The 14,433-nt window shown below is 39.9% G+C and overlaps 1 protein-coding gene across 4 annotated transcripts in view; it reads left to right on the top strand.

Annotated features, from left to right (window-relative positions):
* Positions 1–14,433, top strand: part of LOC122560851 (Golgi apparatus membrane protein TVP23 homolog A-like) — a 58,626-nt gene that overhangs the window by 40,270 nt on the left and 3,923 nt on the right. For 2 of the 4 annotated variants that reach the window (XM_043712018.1, XM_043712015.1), the window contains exon 6: positions 899–1,027. In XM_043712018.1, coding sequence (XP_043567953.1) covers positions 899–1,027 — 129 coding nt within the window. Of the gene's footprint in view, positions 1–898; positions 1,028–7,534; positions 7,569–10,459; positions 10,470–14,433 lie in introns of all 4 variants that reach the window. The other 2 variants (XM_043712016.1, XM_043712017.1) reach the window with 2 other exon arrangements.

Raw genomic sequence — 14,433 nt, forward strand, 5'->3', positions numbered from 1 at the left:
GATAGAGATTGATAGATTTTTCATTACCAATGGTATAAAAGGCTATGGGGATAATGGAGGTAAAAGGAGTTGGGTCAGCCATGATTGTATTTAAAGGTGGAGAAGGCTCAATGAGTTGAATGATCAATGTTCTTGTTCCTATGGCCTACATGTGACTGCAGCAAAATGGTTGATTCTTACCAGTTTTGTGAAGTAGCCTAGCAGGCCACATGGGCAATTAGAAATGGGCAGTAAATACTAGCCTTTTGAGCAATGCCCATACACCATCAAAGAATAAAAAAAAGTACAATAGCTGGTAATTTGCCTTTTTTTTTTAATTCACTCTCCCATCACCAACCTTCAGTCATTGGCTGGCCATAGATGGTGTAAAATTGTGAAATTGTTGTGTTCACCTTTTAAGCTACATTGCATCATTTAATGCTTATCACATTAGTCTGACCTTCTATCTCTTAGTAATCATCATTTGAAGTGTACTTGAGATATACTGTCCTGGGCCTCAAAGTAATTATCTTATTCAGCAAAGTGTAATTATGTCAAACGTTTTGTACTGGCATTCATGGATTTTAAAAAGTTAAAAACATTGAACAGCTTTCCAAATGAGCGCAGGAGAACTCAGGTGTTTGGCCATCTATTCTTATTGAAACATTTTCTAGGAGGCCTCTTTATGAGTACTTGACTGATCTCTAAGATATTCAAATAGATTTGCTAAGCAAGGATTCTGTTTAATTGTATTGCTGCATTTGATCTTCATATATTCAGAGGAAGAAATTGCATTGACTTTAATTAATGAAAGGAGGAATGAACTATTGTGTCCATTTGATTTTATTTAACATTTAATATGTTGCTATTTCATTTGACTTCTATATCTTCCATTAATTAATGTGCTTTTATCTTGTAGGCCTTGGTGATAGCAGGACTTTCCTTACAAGCTGCTAATCTATATGGATATATCCGTTGCAAGCTTGGGGGAAACAAGAACGTTACTAAAGCAGCTTCAACATATCTAGGCCAACAACTCTTCCAAAGGGTAAGGTTAAAATTATTAATTTTAATTAGCATTGATGGATGTTTTTAAAGAATTTTGTGCTCTCAGCAGAATTTCCTATTAAATTAGAAAAAGTGTATCATATTGAAAGCCAAAATATTCGAAGCCAGTAAGTTGAGAGTTAGAGATTATCTTAAACTGGTGAACATAAGCTTAAGCTCCAACTTCCAAGTGAGTTCCATTTTTTGGATATTTTATTATGTCAAGGGCATGACATAAGTTGTTTGTTTTCAAACAGTAACTTTTTGAGTTAAAGTGATTTATTGAAAACAAAAAGTCAAATCTTTTTCTCTGTCGAAGTATTTCTCCAGCTGTCTGTGACCTGAATAATGCTAACAGTGAGTGCTAAGACATGCATGGATCAAACTAACCTTTCCTTCCAACTAAATAAGTACTAGCCAAATACAGAGTTTAGTATTCCAGCCTTGGAAAAGCTATGGCAATTGGGACTAGATCATTTTAGAATATCTGGTAGTAAGGACAAATTGGACCAAAGAGTCTGTTTCCATGCTGTATGACTCTATGCAGTGTTTTAAGGTTCAACTTAGCATAATAACTGCTGGTTAGGTTAATAAGATCATTAAAAACATAGCTAAATATAAAGCTGATTAAATAATTAAGGATTAAAACACATTAGGTTGGCAGGATAGGTGATGTATCTCAATTGCCTCATGTTGGAGTTCCGGCATTCCAGTTTGTTTCAGAGCAGAGTATACAACATGTTTCACTGTATTTTGTAACAAAATGCACATGACAATGAATAAATCAAATTGAAGAGCATGCAAGTCTGCAGCAAGTGATTAAAGTTTAGTAGATTCAGCTCACATCTTGTGAACTCGAGACTGAACTACAGACATTGTGACATGTCGAGGAAGGGAAGGAATTACCTGGATTCTTGAAGCGGAGACAATCTCACAGTTAAGAATTGGATCCTTCGATTTGGTCAGTATTCAGGGACAGGAGAGTGTGAGGCAAGTAAAGGGACCCAGAGGGTAGGGGCACAGGAGCCTCAGTCTTTGAAATTGTTCCACAGGCTTGAGGTTCTTTCAGCTTGTCCGAATGACAGTTGGGACTACAATGGGGATGAGCTAACTTTCCATGGGATTGTGGTACAGCGAGCCCCTTGAGGGGGAAGTAAGAAAGAATGCAGTAACAGTGGACAGTATAGTGTGGGGTAGTGACATTGTTCTCTGCAGTAAGGAATGTGAATGAAAAACCAAAAGAAAAAGCAAATGCTGGAATTCGGAAACCAAAGCAAAAAACAGAAATTACTGGAAAAACTCAGCAGGTTTGGCAGCATTTGTGAAGAGAAGTCAGAGTTAATGTTTCAGGTCCAGTGACCCTTCTTCATAATGGAGTCCAGATGGTTGTTATGCCTGCCCAGTACCAGGGTTTAGGACACATACTTAAGTATGGAGAGGAACTTGCAAGAGGAGGGGTAGGATCCCTTTATGATCCATATAAGTACTAATAAAGGAGGTTCTACATAGTCCAGATGAGGAACAAGGCAATAAATTAAGCAGCACAATCATAAAGTCTTAGTCTCTGTGGTACTACCTGATCCAAGAGCAAATTAGGATAGGGTAAATCAGATTAGAGAGATGTCTGCATGACTCAAAGATTGGTGCATGAGAATTGGTTTCTGTTTGGAATCTAAGAGGCAACCATCAGGTAAGTCTAGAATTTACAAAGAGCAAGAGGAAAAACTAGGGGCTCCATATCTGAATGCACATGGCATTTCAAAACAAAACAGCTAAACAGAAATGAATAAGTACAATCTGGTAGCCATTACAAAGACATATCTACAGGATGAAATGAATTAGGACCTGAATCGAAGGGTGCAGGACATTTAGGAATGATAGGAAACTATGAACAAGTGACTCTGTGAGTTAATGATGGCATTAGCTCAATGAAGAGAAATGACTAAGTTCAGGAAACCAACATGTGGGAACAGTTTAAGGAGAAATGTGAAATGATAAGGATAAGAGTGACTTGTATGAGGTGTACAGACCTCCTAACAATAACCACACATTAGAGTAGAGCCTAAAGAAATAATGAAAGCTTGTCAGAAAGGCACATGAAAATCAAGGGAGAATTTACTCTGAATAGACTATAAAAGTTAGGTAATGTTAGCCTAGATGAGGAATTCATGGGATTTTTTCAAGATAGTTTCTTAGAATAGCATGTTCTGGAACCACCTAGAGAACAGGCTACTCTAGACCTGTACAGTGAGAAAGCACTAATTAATATTCCATGGTGAAAGTGCCCATAGGTAGCAGTGATCCTAATTTGATTGAATTTTACATTCAGTTTGAGAGAGAGAAGTGAGTCTGAGACTTTTTTTTAAGTTTAAATAAGGGGAATTATGAAGGCATTAAAGCAGAGCTAATTAAAGTGAATTGGCAAATTAAGTTAAAGAATAGGTAATTCATGCTGCAGTAGTGGACATTCAAGGGAATATTTCAGTATGAAGGAATAGATTTCAACAAGTAAGAAAAATTCCAAGGGACTGACTTACTGTCCATGGCTAAATAGAAATGTTAAAGGTAGTATCTAACTAAAAGAAAAAGCTTAAATAGGCGGCAGGACAGAATATAAACACAGAAAAGAATGACCAGAAAATTTAATAAAGAGGGAAAAATTAGTGTTTAAGAGAAAGCTAGATAGAAATATAACTGGTGGCTAGCAGGAAGCAAAGAATAGGCATCAGGTGCTGGGGCTGCATGTGATGTCAATTTACAAATGACTTTGATGAAGGGATGGGCCCTTTTGTCGCACAGCAGTAGTGTTCCTACCCATGGACCAGGAGCCCAGATTCAAGCTCCAGTTGCTCCAGAAGTGTGTAATGACATCTCTGGACAAGTTGATTAGAAGAATAGGTTAAAAAGAACAAAATTTAGATGAAGGAATAGAAGGTACGGTTGCTAAATCCCAAAATGATTGCAAGTGCAGCATGTAATTAAGAAAGCTTATAGAAGGCAATCATTGGGTGACGGGGGCCTGGGCTGGACGCTGTGGCAGGACATAGTGATCAGGGCAGTGGTAGACGTCCAATCCGTGGCCACTGCCATTCGACGCCTTAAAATGACGGTGCTTGGACCTGAGGTAGTGCATCAGTTGGCGGATGCTCAGGTGTGTGGTGGAATCCCATTTGTGCTCACCCCTGCCCGGACGGAATTTCACATTGGCCCAAAGGTCCCGTACTTCCCCCGGAAACCTCTGCCCCACAACCTGAGCCACCTCCGGAATTTTAGTTTTGTCCCTTTTAGGGGCATAAAATGGCGGGCCATGTACAGACTGCTGTTGCACACAGTCCACATCTTTTCCCTGATCCACCGCCCAGACATGCCTTGGCGTGCCCATTTACCACCGGGCGGTGGGGATCCCCAGTGGAGGGCTCTCTATGCGGGAGTCCTCCCCCTTTCTCTTGGAGATCTGGGGTGGAGGGTGCTGCACATGGCAGTCCCCTGCAACCGCAGATTGCAGTGGTTCACGGACCCCCGGCCCAACTGCTTGTTCTGTGGTGCTGTGGAGTCTGTGAACCATGTATATATTGGGAGTGGGCACTTGCAGTCCCTTTTTGATTTTCTTAAAAACCTCCTCTGTTTTTGGTTGCACTTCAGTCCCACGCTCCTGATCTTTGGGCACCCGGTACAGAGGGGGGAAGGCAGGTCTGAGGACCTTCTTGTGGGTCTGCTCCTGGGCCTGGTCAAACTGGCCATACACCTCCTCCCTCACCTCCATCCAAGGCCCTAAAGGAGCCTTCCACATCCATCAAAGTTTTACCTGCACATCCACCAATATCATTTATTGTATCCGTTGTTCCTGATGCGGTCTCTACATTGGGGAGACTGGACGCCTCCTAGCAGAGCGCTTTAGGGAACACCTCTGGGACACCCACACCAATCAACCACACCGCCCTGTGGCCCAACATTTCAACTCCCCCTCCCACTCAGCCGAGGACATGGAGGTCCTGGGGCTCCTTCACCGCCGCTCCCTCACCACCCGACGCCTGGAGGAAGAACGCCTCATCTTCCGCCTCGGAACACTTCAACCCCGGGGCATCAATGTGGTCTTCACCAGTTTCCTCATTTCCCCTTCCCCCACCTCACCCTCCCACCCCCACCCTCCTCTCATTTATCTCTCCACCCTTCAGGCACTCTGCCTGTATTCCTGATGAAGGGCTTTTGCCCGAAATGTCGATTATCCTGCTCCTCGGATGCTGCCTAAACTGCTGTGCTTTTCCAGCACCACTCTACTCCAGAATCTGGTTTCCAGCATCTGCAGTCATTGTTTTTACCTACCAAACTGGCCATAAACAGGTCCAGAGAGGGGGGTCGTTAGGGCTGATTGCCTGCCCCCTCTTCTGCAATTACGTTAGAGTTCGGGTGTCTCTGGAGAAGGAGCACGTGGTGCCCACCAACACCCTTGAGCTGTTCAGGAAGAGGTGGGCGTCGCAGTGAGTGGAGTGTATTATTTCCCCGTCCAATTCTATTTTGATTTAATCCCTGCCCTCCCCTTCACTGTTCGATCACACAGCATTGCCCTTTGATGTGAAGGGCACTGCTTGTCACTGGCCACTTGGGTGTTTGTTTTCTTCCTGGTGGTGGAAATTGAATAAAAATTTGTGCACCTTGTGTCTTTCACTGTGTCTCGCACCTACACACACACACAACATGGGTGTGGGAAAAAATAAGCACTACCGCAGTTAGACAGTAATGTGGGGGTAATAGAAACAGAAAGGGAAAAAAAATTAACTTGGGATTTAGAATCTCCTCAGTTCAGAGGACTGACTCTGCGCTGGCTGATCATAGCCAGTACACTGCACAAGTAAATAGAGGATGACTTGGTGGTTGTATGCTGGCCTGTTATTTCAGCAGGGGAAATGTACCTATATAGGTGGCACTTGCATCTGCAGGAGAAAGAGAAAAGCAAAAAAAGAAAAAGAAAAAAATGGAATGCTATCATTTATTGCAAGTAAAATTGAATATAAGAGTAGGGATGTTATCTGTCAATCATACAGGACACTGGTGAGACTGCATCTGGAATATTGTGTGTTGTATTTGGTTATCTTATTTGAGGAAGTATGGAGGCAGTTCAGAGAAGATTTACTTGAGTAATACTTGGCATGGGGAGGCTATTTTATATGGAAATGTTGGACAGCTTAGGCTTGTATTTGCTGGGCTTTAGAATATTAAGGTGATATGATTGAGGAGTCTTGACAGGGTAAATGTGGAGAGAATGTTTGGTCTTGTGGGAAAATCTAGAACTAGGGATTACTGTTTAAAAATCAGGGGTGGCTCATTTAATGCAGAAATGAAACAAAATGTTTTTCTCTTGGAGGGTTGAGTATCTTTGGAACATGTTTCCTGAAAAGGAAGCTTAGTCCATGAAACATTTTTAAGGCAGAGGTGGGCTGGCTACTTTTAAGTAAGTAGACAGAACGTTATCATGGGTAGGTGGGAATGTGGATTTACAATCAAATCAGCTATGATCAAGGGGCTGTTCATCCCACTCCTGCTCCGAGTTCGTGTTTTTGTATTTTCTAATATGATGAGAAGCCAAGTTATGCTTAATGTATATCAAAAGCATCTAAAATGGAATACTGTACTTCTCTTAATTGATTAAACTGATCATTTTCCTGTACTACCTATTCAATTACTCAAATAGAATGCTCTGACTAACATTATACATACATGTTTGTTGGTGTTAGTGCAAGTGTCAAACGATTCAGGGACATTTGCAGAAAGACTTTGTACTTAGGTATGTAGCAAATTTGTCAGGAAGACTAAGTGTTCATACCCATAGTGAGTTTAAAGATTGTTTCAGTTCAATTATTTAGTCATCTACCATGCCTGAATGTGATTTTAGCAACAGCACCTCAGGGTTTCTAACACTCTGCCTACCTGTTTTGAGTATTTGGAAATCACATTATGATTGTACTTACGTATCCTGCGAAGGTTGCTTTATTTGTGGGGATGTTGTTTATTTGTAACATCTTGATCAACATTCAGTAGAGATGTTCAAGAGAGCCCCCAGGGTCAGATGCATATATGTCCTGCATTGATCTACCCATACTCCTCGTCGTTTATTCCTTTCTTCTTTACACACTTTGAGCAAGGTTGCTTTCAACTTAACTTCAAAAGATGGCGCACAAGAATCTGAAATGGGCAACAGAGTTATTGCAGGTGAAAAATTGTGCTATCCTTAATATAACTAACACCTGTCTGATTGTGCTTAGGAAGACCAGAAGTACTGGTTGCCACTAAAAGAATCATAAAGGGTTGTCATTAAGAGGCAAATTTGTAGAATAGATTTCCCTGGAGGAGAGTGATTAATGTCTTTGTCAGCTTTGTATTGATGTCTGCATTGTATTCTGAATATCTTTCATAATATATAAACCTATGACAAAGAAAATTTCCAGAAGAGTGTTAACTAAATTCTTGTATCTGAACAGCCCATGTCACTAATTCTGATCATTTTTTTCAGTCGGACATCATATTTGGAGAGCTGTAAACTACAGGTAATGCACCAGTTAGTGTTGACATCTCACTTTTCTCTCAGGTGAAGCAAAGAATCAACTATTTTTAAAATAAAATTTGGTTCAACTAATTTAAATTCAGTTAACATGGCATGATTTTGTCAAATGACTGATTACCTTTTAATGGGTAGCATTGTCCAGAACTCAAATGTGTATCTTATATTAAGCAGTGAGGATCATTTTTAGGTTAGTGTTGGTTTACACAATATTGCTTCAGTGAAATCAATCACATTGAACAAGTGAAAGATCTACTTTTCGGGAGAGCTTACTATATTTTCCAGTGTTTATGATAGCTTGAAAGAGTGAAATTTAAAATTTGCATTAATCTATACACCATCTTTCTGTGCTGTTCTTAACTTTTAACATTCCTTGCCTACATACTCTTGCCCACAGAGAAAAATTACAGAAAACAGAGGGGCTTTTATTTCCTGAATAAGATTCTTAATTGATATCACTTTCTCACCATCTTAAGTCAGAGCTTGCTTTTCAATTGTAATTTATAATTAATAAAAGATTGCGTCCAAAATACTTCATGATAAATGACATTCATGGGTTAACAAAAAATACAAGGAGTGCTTGCTATTGCTAAAGACTTTATTTTTGAGATTCTTCCTTACCGATATGAAAAACACAAAAGACTATTTGACCTATAGGAGCAACAAATGAATGGAAATTAGAAAAACAAGAGAACTCAAAAACAAATCAGAAGGGAAAGGGAGCTGCGGAGACTCACCGGGAAAGTAAAAAAACAGAAAGAACTCAAAGATATGAGTACTAGCCACAGTGCAACAACTACTTGCATTTTCATAGAATCCCAACAGTGTGGAAACAGGTCATTTGGCCCAACAAGTCCACACCGCTCCTCCGAAAAGTAACCCACCCAGACGCATTCCCCTATCCTATAACTCTACATTTCCCCTGATTAATGCACCTACCTACACGTGCCTGAACACTACTGTGGGAGGAAACTGGAGCAACTGGAGGAAACCCACCAGACACTGGGACAATGTGAAAACTGTACACAGACAGTCGCCTGAGGCTGGAATCAAACCCGGGTCCTTGGTGCTGTGAGGCAGCAGTGCTAACCACTGAGCCACCATGCTGCCCATAAACAAAGGCTAGCACTGTCAGGAAATGCTCTTTTTGCCAAAATCTGGGATTGAACGAGGGACCTTTTACATCTTCAGTCGTCTTGGTGGATTATCCAAAGGTGCTTGATAGGATAACAATTAGACAGCAACTTAATACAAACCAAAGAAAGAGATATTACAGGTCTATTTTAAAGAACATCTAAAAGAAGCAGTGAAAGAGAGAGGTTTACGGATGGAATTTCAAAGCTTTGAGCTCTATTGAGTTTGTTTAGTGGAGAAACAGACCAGTATTAATGCAGAGTTGGATAAGGTACCAGTTTGGGTTGGCATTGGTCATGGAGGAATAAGTACTTTGAAAAGTGTCAAGTTTAAATCAGCAAGTCCAGGTGAGTGAGTGAGCAGGCCTCGGTGAGAATTATTATACTGGTTGAAGAGTCAGTTGGATTAGTTCCATCTTATAGAGGATAGAATATGTCATACTGATCAGGGCAGTATTGAGATAGTTGGCCATGGACAAGGCTGTCAACAGTAGATGTGTTGAGGCGGGGGTGATATGGAAATAGTAATGAGGAACAAAAACAGAAATTGCTGGAAAAGCTAAGCAGTCTAACAGCATCTGTGGAGAGAAATCAGAGTTCACATTTCAGGTTGAGTAACCCTTCCGCCAAAGGGTCACTTTGTGGTAATAAGGAAATTGGATTCAATTAAATATGATGTTGAGTTTGAAAATAATCTACCGTAGATCAACCTGAGATAGTGGCTAGGTCACAGAGTAGCACAGGGTTGAAGATTATAACTTGAGTCTTCCCAGTATTTAATTGGAAGATATTTGAATTTCTATTTAGAATTTTATCATTGGCACAAATGAGTTGAGCAAATGGTCTGTTTCTCTGTTGTAGCTTTTGAGATCAGACAAATCTGAGACATTGTAGTAGCTGAGAGAGATAGGTGATGAAACAGAACAGGATGTTACCAGCACACATGTAAACTTGGTCTGTTTTCTGATTGATTCTGTGAAAGGCAGCATTAGATAAGTGGCGAGGACGAGGTGGGGGGAAGCAAGGATAGATCTTTGGGTGACTTGGAGATAGTGAGGACTGGAGATGCTAGAAAGTCAGAGTCAATAAAATGTGAAGCTCATAAAAGCACAGCAGGTCAAGCAGCATTAGAGGAGCAGAAGAGTCGACATATTTGGCAGTACAAGAAAAAGTGATACCAAAGACAATTCTATTCAGCTGGACGTGGGGGATTTTGGTGTGAACAACAGTGTCAAATTCTGCAAAATAGTGGCAAGGATTTGGAGGGATAACACTCTGTAACTAGTTGCAGAGGATGTCATTTCTGACTTTGGTCAGGGCCACATCAGTGCAATGGGAGTGGTGGAGAGTAAACTGGAGAGGTTTAGGTATGAGATGGCATAGATTTTGAAGCTGACAACACATTTAACACTTTGGAAAGGAATGGGAAGTTGGTGATAAAGGTGATAGTTGGCAAGACTAGAGAATTCAAGGATGGTTTGCAAGGAGGGTGATAATTTAAATTAGAATCTGTACATGAATCATGAACTTTGAATGGTTATAACTATTTTCATAATTGTCAATAGAAAACAAGAGCCTGAATGATTATTGTGGTTTTACAGAGCTAATGAAGTGTAAGTTCTTAATCACAGAAGTAATGGTATTTTCCAACTATGTACAATAATGTATAAACCCATTAGTTATCAAGTGCACCATTTATTTTTGTTGTCTAATGTATATTTTTCATTTTAACTAATGCTATCAGTGATGTTAAGGTAAGAATCAATGTTTTCAAAAATTTTAGTCTAAGCCAAATACATGACTTAAAAATGTGAACCAAACCATTGAGTGCTTACCTTAGAATTCCCAGCAAGCTTAAATATCATATTTATGTTCACTGCAGTCTTTAAGTAATAGATAATGATATAATCTAATTGATTAATGATACATGATTCATTAAAATTAAATCACTGCATGGCTGGAGATATGAAATAAAAACATAAAATGCTGGAGAAACTCAGCTAGATTGGGGTCAGCTATGGTGAGAGAAGCATTTCTGTTCTCAGCTACTGTAGTGTTCCACTGAAGTGTAACACAAGCTGGAAGAATACAGCCTCATTTTCCTCTTAGGCATTTTATATCCTCAGAACTCAACATTTATTTCAGACCATGAACTCTGTGCTCAATTTTGATTATCATCCCCGCTCCCCACCTTACTGTTTTGATTGTATGGAAACAAAAGCAGAAACTGTTGGAAAAACTCAGCAGGTCTGGCAGCATCTGAGGAGAAAAATCAGAATTAAACTTTTAGGGTTCAGTGACCCTTCCTCAGAAGTGATGGTATCTAGGAAAACGTTGGTTTTATGCATAAGATAGGGTGGGGGGAGATAGAGCTCCAAGAGAGAGAACAGTTGGACAAAGGAGTGGGTAATGGTCAACCTTGGAGAATGAATAGCTACTAATGAAGACAATTAGTGGCCAGCAATGGGTTGTGTGTAACAGCAGGCCATGTAATAATAAGGCCTTGTGTGCAGGAATTAGGGTAAGGACATGGGAGAAGGTGCCTCATGTCCGAATATAGTTGAACTTGATATTGAGTCCAGAAGGCTGTTGAATTCTCAAGCAGAAAACTGTTCTTCTCTGCTTGGGCTGTATCTCCACTTAGTGCTTACTCCTTACTGCTCCCCCAACCTATCATCTGCATAAAAATTAACTTTTTTTCTTTGCTACCAACAGTTCTGAAGAAGGATCACTGAATCCAAAACGTTAACTCTTAATTTCTCTCCATAGATGCTGCCAAACGTGCTGAGCTTTTCCAGCAATTTGTTTTTGTTTCTGATTTCCAGCACCTACAGTTCTTTCGATTTTTTTTTTTAGATTCCCTTAGATTAGACTCCCTACAGTATGGAAACAGGCTCTTCGGCCCAACAAGTCCACACTGACCCGTCGAAGCGCAACCCACCCAGACCCAATCCCCTACATTTACCCCTTCACCTAACACTACGGGCAATTTAGCGTGGCCAATTCACCTAACCTGCACATATTTGGACTGTGGGAGGAAACTGGAGCACCCGGAGGAAACCCACGCAGACACTGGGAGAATGTGCAAACTCTACACAGTCAGTCGCCTGAGATGGGAATTGAACCTGGGTCTCTGGAGCTATGAGGCAGCAGTGCTAAACACTGTGCCACCGTGATTATAATGGTTTGCACTTGGCAAAACTGAGTTATTTTTAATTATTAACACTGACTCTTCATCCATATATATTTATTACTAATCTCACTCCCTTGGCCTTTTGGTCTGGCATCTCACCACTTGGTCTTCCTGCCAACTATCCAACAGCATAAAAAGAAACTTTTCCAGCCTTGTCCAGTTCTGAACAAGAAATAGCAGACTAAACTTGCATTGTTTCTCTCTCTACAGATGCATCCAGGTTTGTGGAATATCTCCAGTATTTTCTTTCCAATCATGAAATAGCTGTTAATATCTGTTATGTACTCAGTGACTTCAGCATATGTGGAAACATAAATAACAAGAATGAGAGAATCATTTTTTAATGTGTATGGAAACTATTTTATTCTCCATCAAAAGCACCAGTATCAAAGTACAATAATCCATGTAGCCTAGATTAACCCTAGCTTTACTATTTATTCTTTTGTAAAATCATAATTCTTTTAAAAAATCTATTTATTTTGCAGATATTTTTCAAATAATATAGATTCTGGGATAGCTTTGTGTCACAATAGAAACTTAGTATAAAATTCTGTTCTGACACCCCAAAGGTATTTGGCAGCTAAGCGTTTTGGTTAATGTTTTCCAAATAGGAATTTTTTTATTAATACAAAACTATGTGACTTGAAATGGTTCCCATACAACATTGAAATAATAGAAAAAGACCAGAATGCAAGAGAGTATCATCTATTGATTGATATATTATCCCTGAGAAAACCCCAATAATAAATTGTGGGGGAAAAAGTGCTGGTGAGAATAGATAAACAAAAGGGACTAAGTTCATGTTTCATTCATTAGTGGAGACCTAGGAAAATCAGCTAAATCAAAAAGATGTAAATCAAGTAGAATTGTGTGCATACATCAATACATTTATATCCCCTCTCGACAGAACAATAGCATTATTGTTTTAACATTTTTTCTAATAAGTTTGGGGTTTAGTAGTAGCACTCTCAGCATTAAGAAAGTTGCGGCATCAAGTAACATTCCAGAGACTTGAACGCAGTCTAAGTGGACATACAGCTGACGTTTTAAGGGATTCTGCACTGTCAAGCATAATGTGCTTCAGATGAGCCATTAAACTGTCTGAAGTCTCATGTAAAAGATCCTAGGAGATTTAAAGAGCAGAGAGATTTTCCTGTATTTCTGGCCATTATTTATCTACACCTCTGAACAGGTTGATGAAAGTTTTTTGTTTCAATCTCATAATCACCGATTAAAACTGATTAACTGGCTGTCATCAGATTTCGGTTTTTGGGACCCCACTATACACAAACAAGCTACTATTTACAACAGTGACTAAGTCAGGTTCTTTAAGCTACTGTAAAATTCTTGGGATCTTCTCTGGCTGAGAAAAATGCCTTTGATATTTTCATACGTTTGCCCATCAAAACCCCTGTGCTTTGTACTTCCTTAAGAATGTGCAAAGAGACCTTTGTTCTTCTATGCTATGCGTGGTGTTACTTTTGGTTTTATTGATGGGTGAAGCACTTCTCCAGTGACAGAGAAATAATTTTGCATCGAGTATTTAAATATTTTGGTTTGGTCCAAAGCTACAGAGGTTGCCATGACTTTTGGGACTAAAAGAAGTGGTGAAGGAGATAGTGGATCCATTGGTTACAATATTCCAAAGATTCCTTGAACACTGAAAACGTTCCAATAGATTGGAAAAATGCTAATGTAATGCCCTTATTCAAAAAGGAAGGCAGGCAAAATGTGGTAAATTACAGACCAGTTCGTTTAACATCTTGATGGGAAGTGTTAAATCAGTTATCAAGATGGCAATATCAGGACATGTGGAAAGTCAAAACGCTATCTTCAGAGTCAGCATGGTTTTATGAAGGACAAATCATACTTGACTAATTTGCTTGAGTTCTTTGAAGATGTTATAAGCAAAGTGGATAATGGGGATCCTGTAGATGTAATATATCTGGACTTTCAGAAGGCATTTGATAAGGTACCGCACAAAAGGTTAATTCACAAAGTTGCATCATATGAGATTGGGGTAATTTATTACCTTGAATAGATGACTGGCTGATGGACAGATGACAGAGAGTTGGGATAAATGAATTTTTTTCTGGATGGTAAGGTATAACTAGTGGGGTGCTACAGGGTTCAGTCCTTGGACCCAAAGTGAATAGAATATAAAGGTAAGGAAGTATTGTTGCAACTATACAGGCATTGGTGAGACCACACCTGGAATACTGTGCACAGCTTTGGTCCCCTTATTTGAGGAAAGATGTAGTGGCATTGGAGGCACTTCAGACAAAGTTCCCTAGATTGAGGTTCACTAGATTGAGCTGAAAAATGTGTTGCTGGAAAAGCGCAGCAGGTCAGGCAGCAGCCAAGGAGCAGGAGAATTGACGTTTCGGGAATAAGCCCTTCTTCCTGAAGAAGGACTTATGCCCGAAACGTCGATTCTCCTTCTCCTTGGATGCTGCCTGACCTGCTGCGCTTTTCTAGCAACACATTTTTCAGCTCTGATCTCCAGCATCTGCAGTCCTCACTTT

This window comes from Chiloscyllium plagiosum, chromosome 21, assembly GCF_004010195.1.
Source record: "Chiloscyllium plagiosum isolate BGI_BamShark_2017 chromosome 21, ASM401019v2, whole genome shotgun sequence".
Taxonomy (NCBI): Eukaryota; Metazoa; Chordata; class Chondrichthyes; order Orectolobiformes; family Hemiscylliidae; genus Chiloscyllium; species Chiloscyllium plagiosum.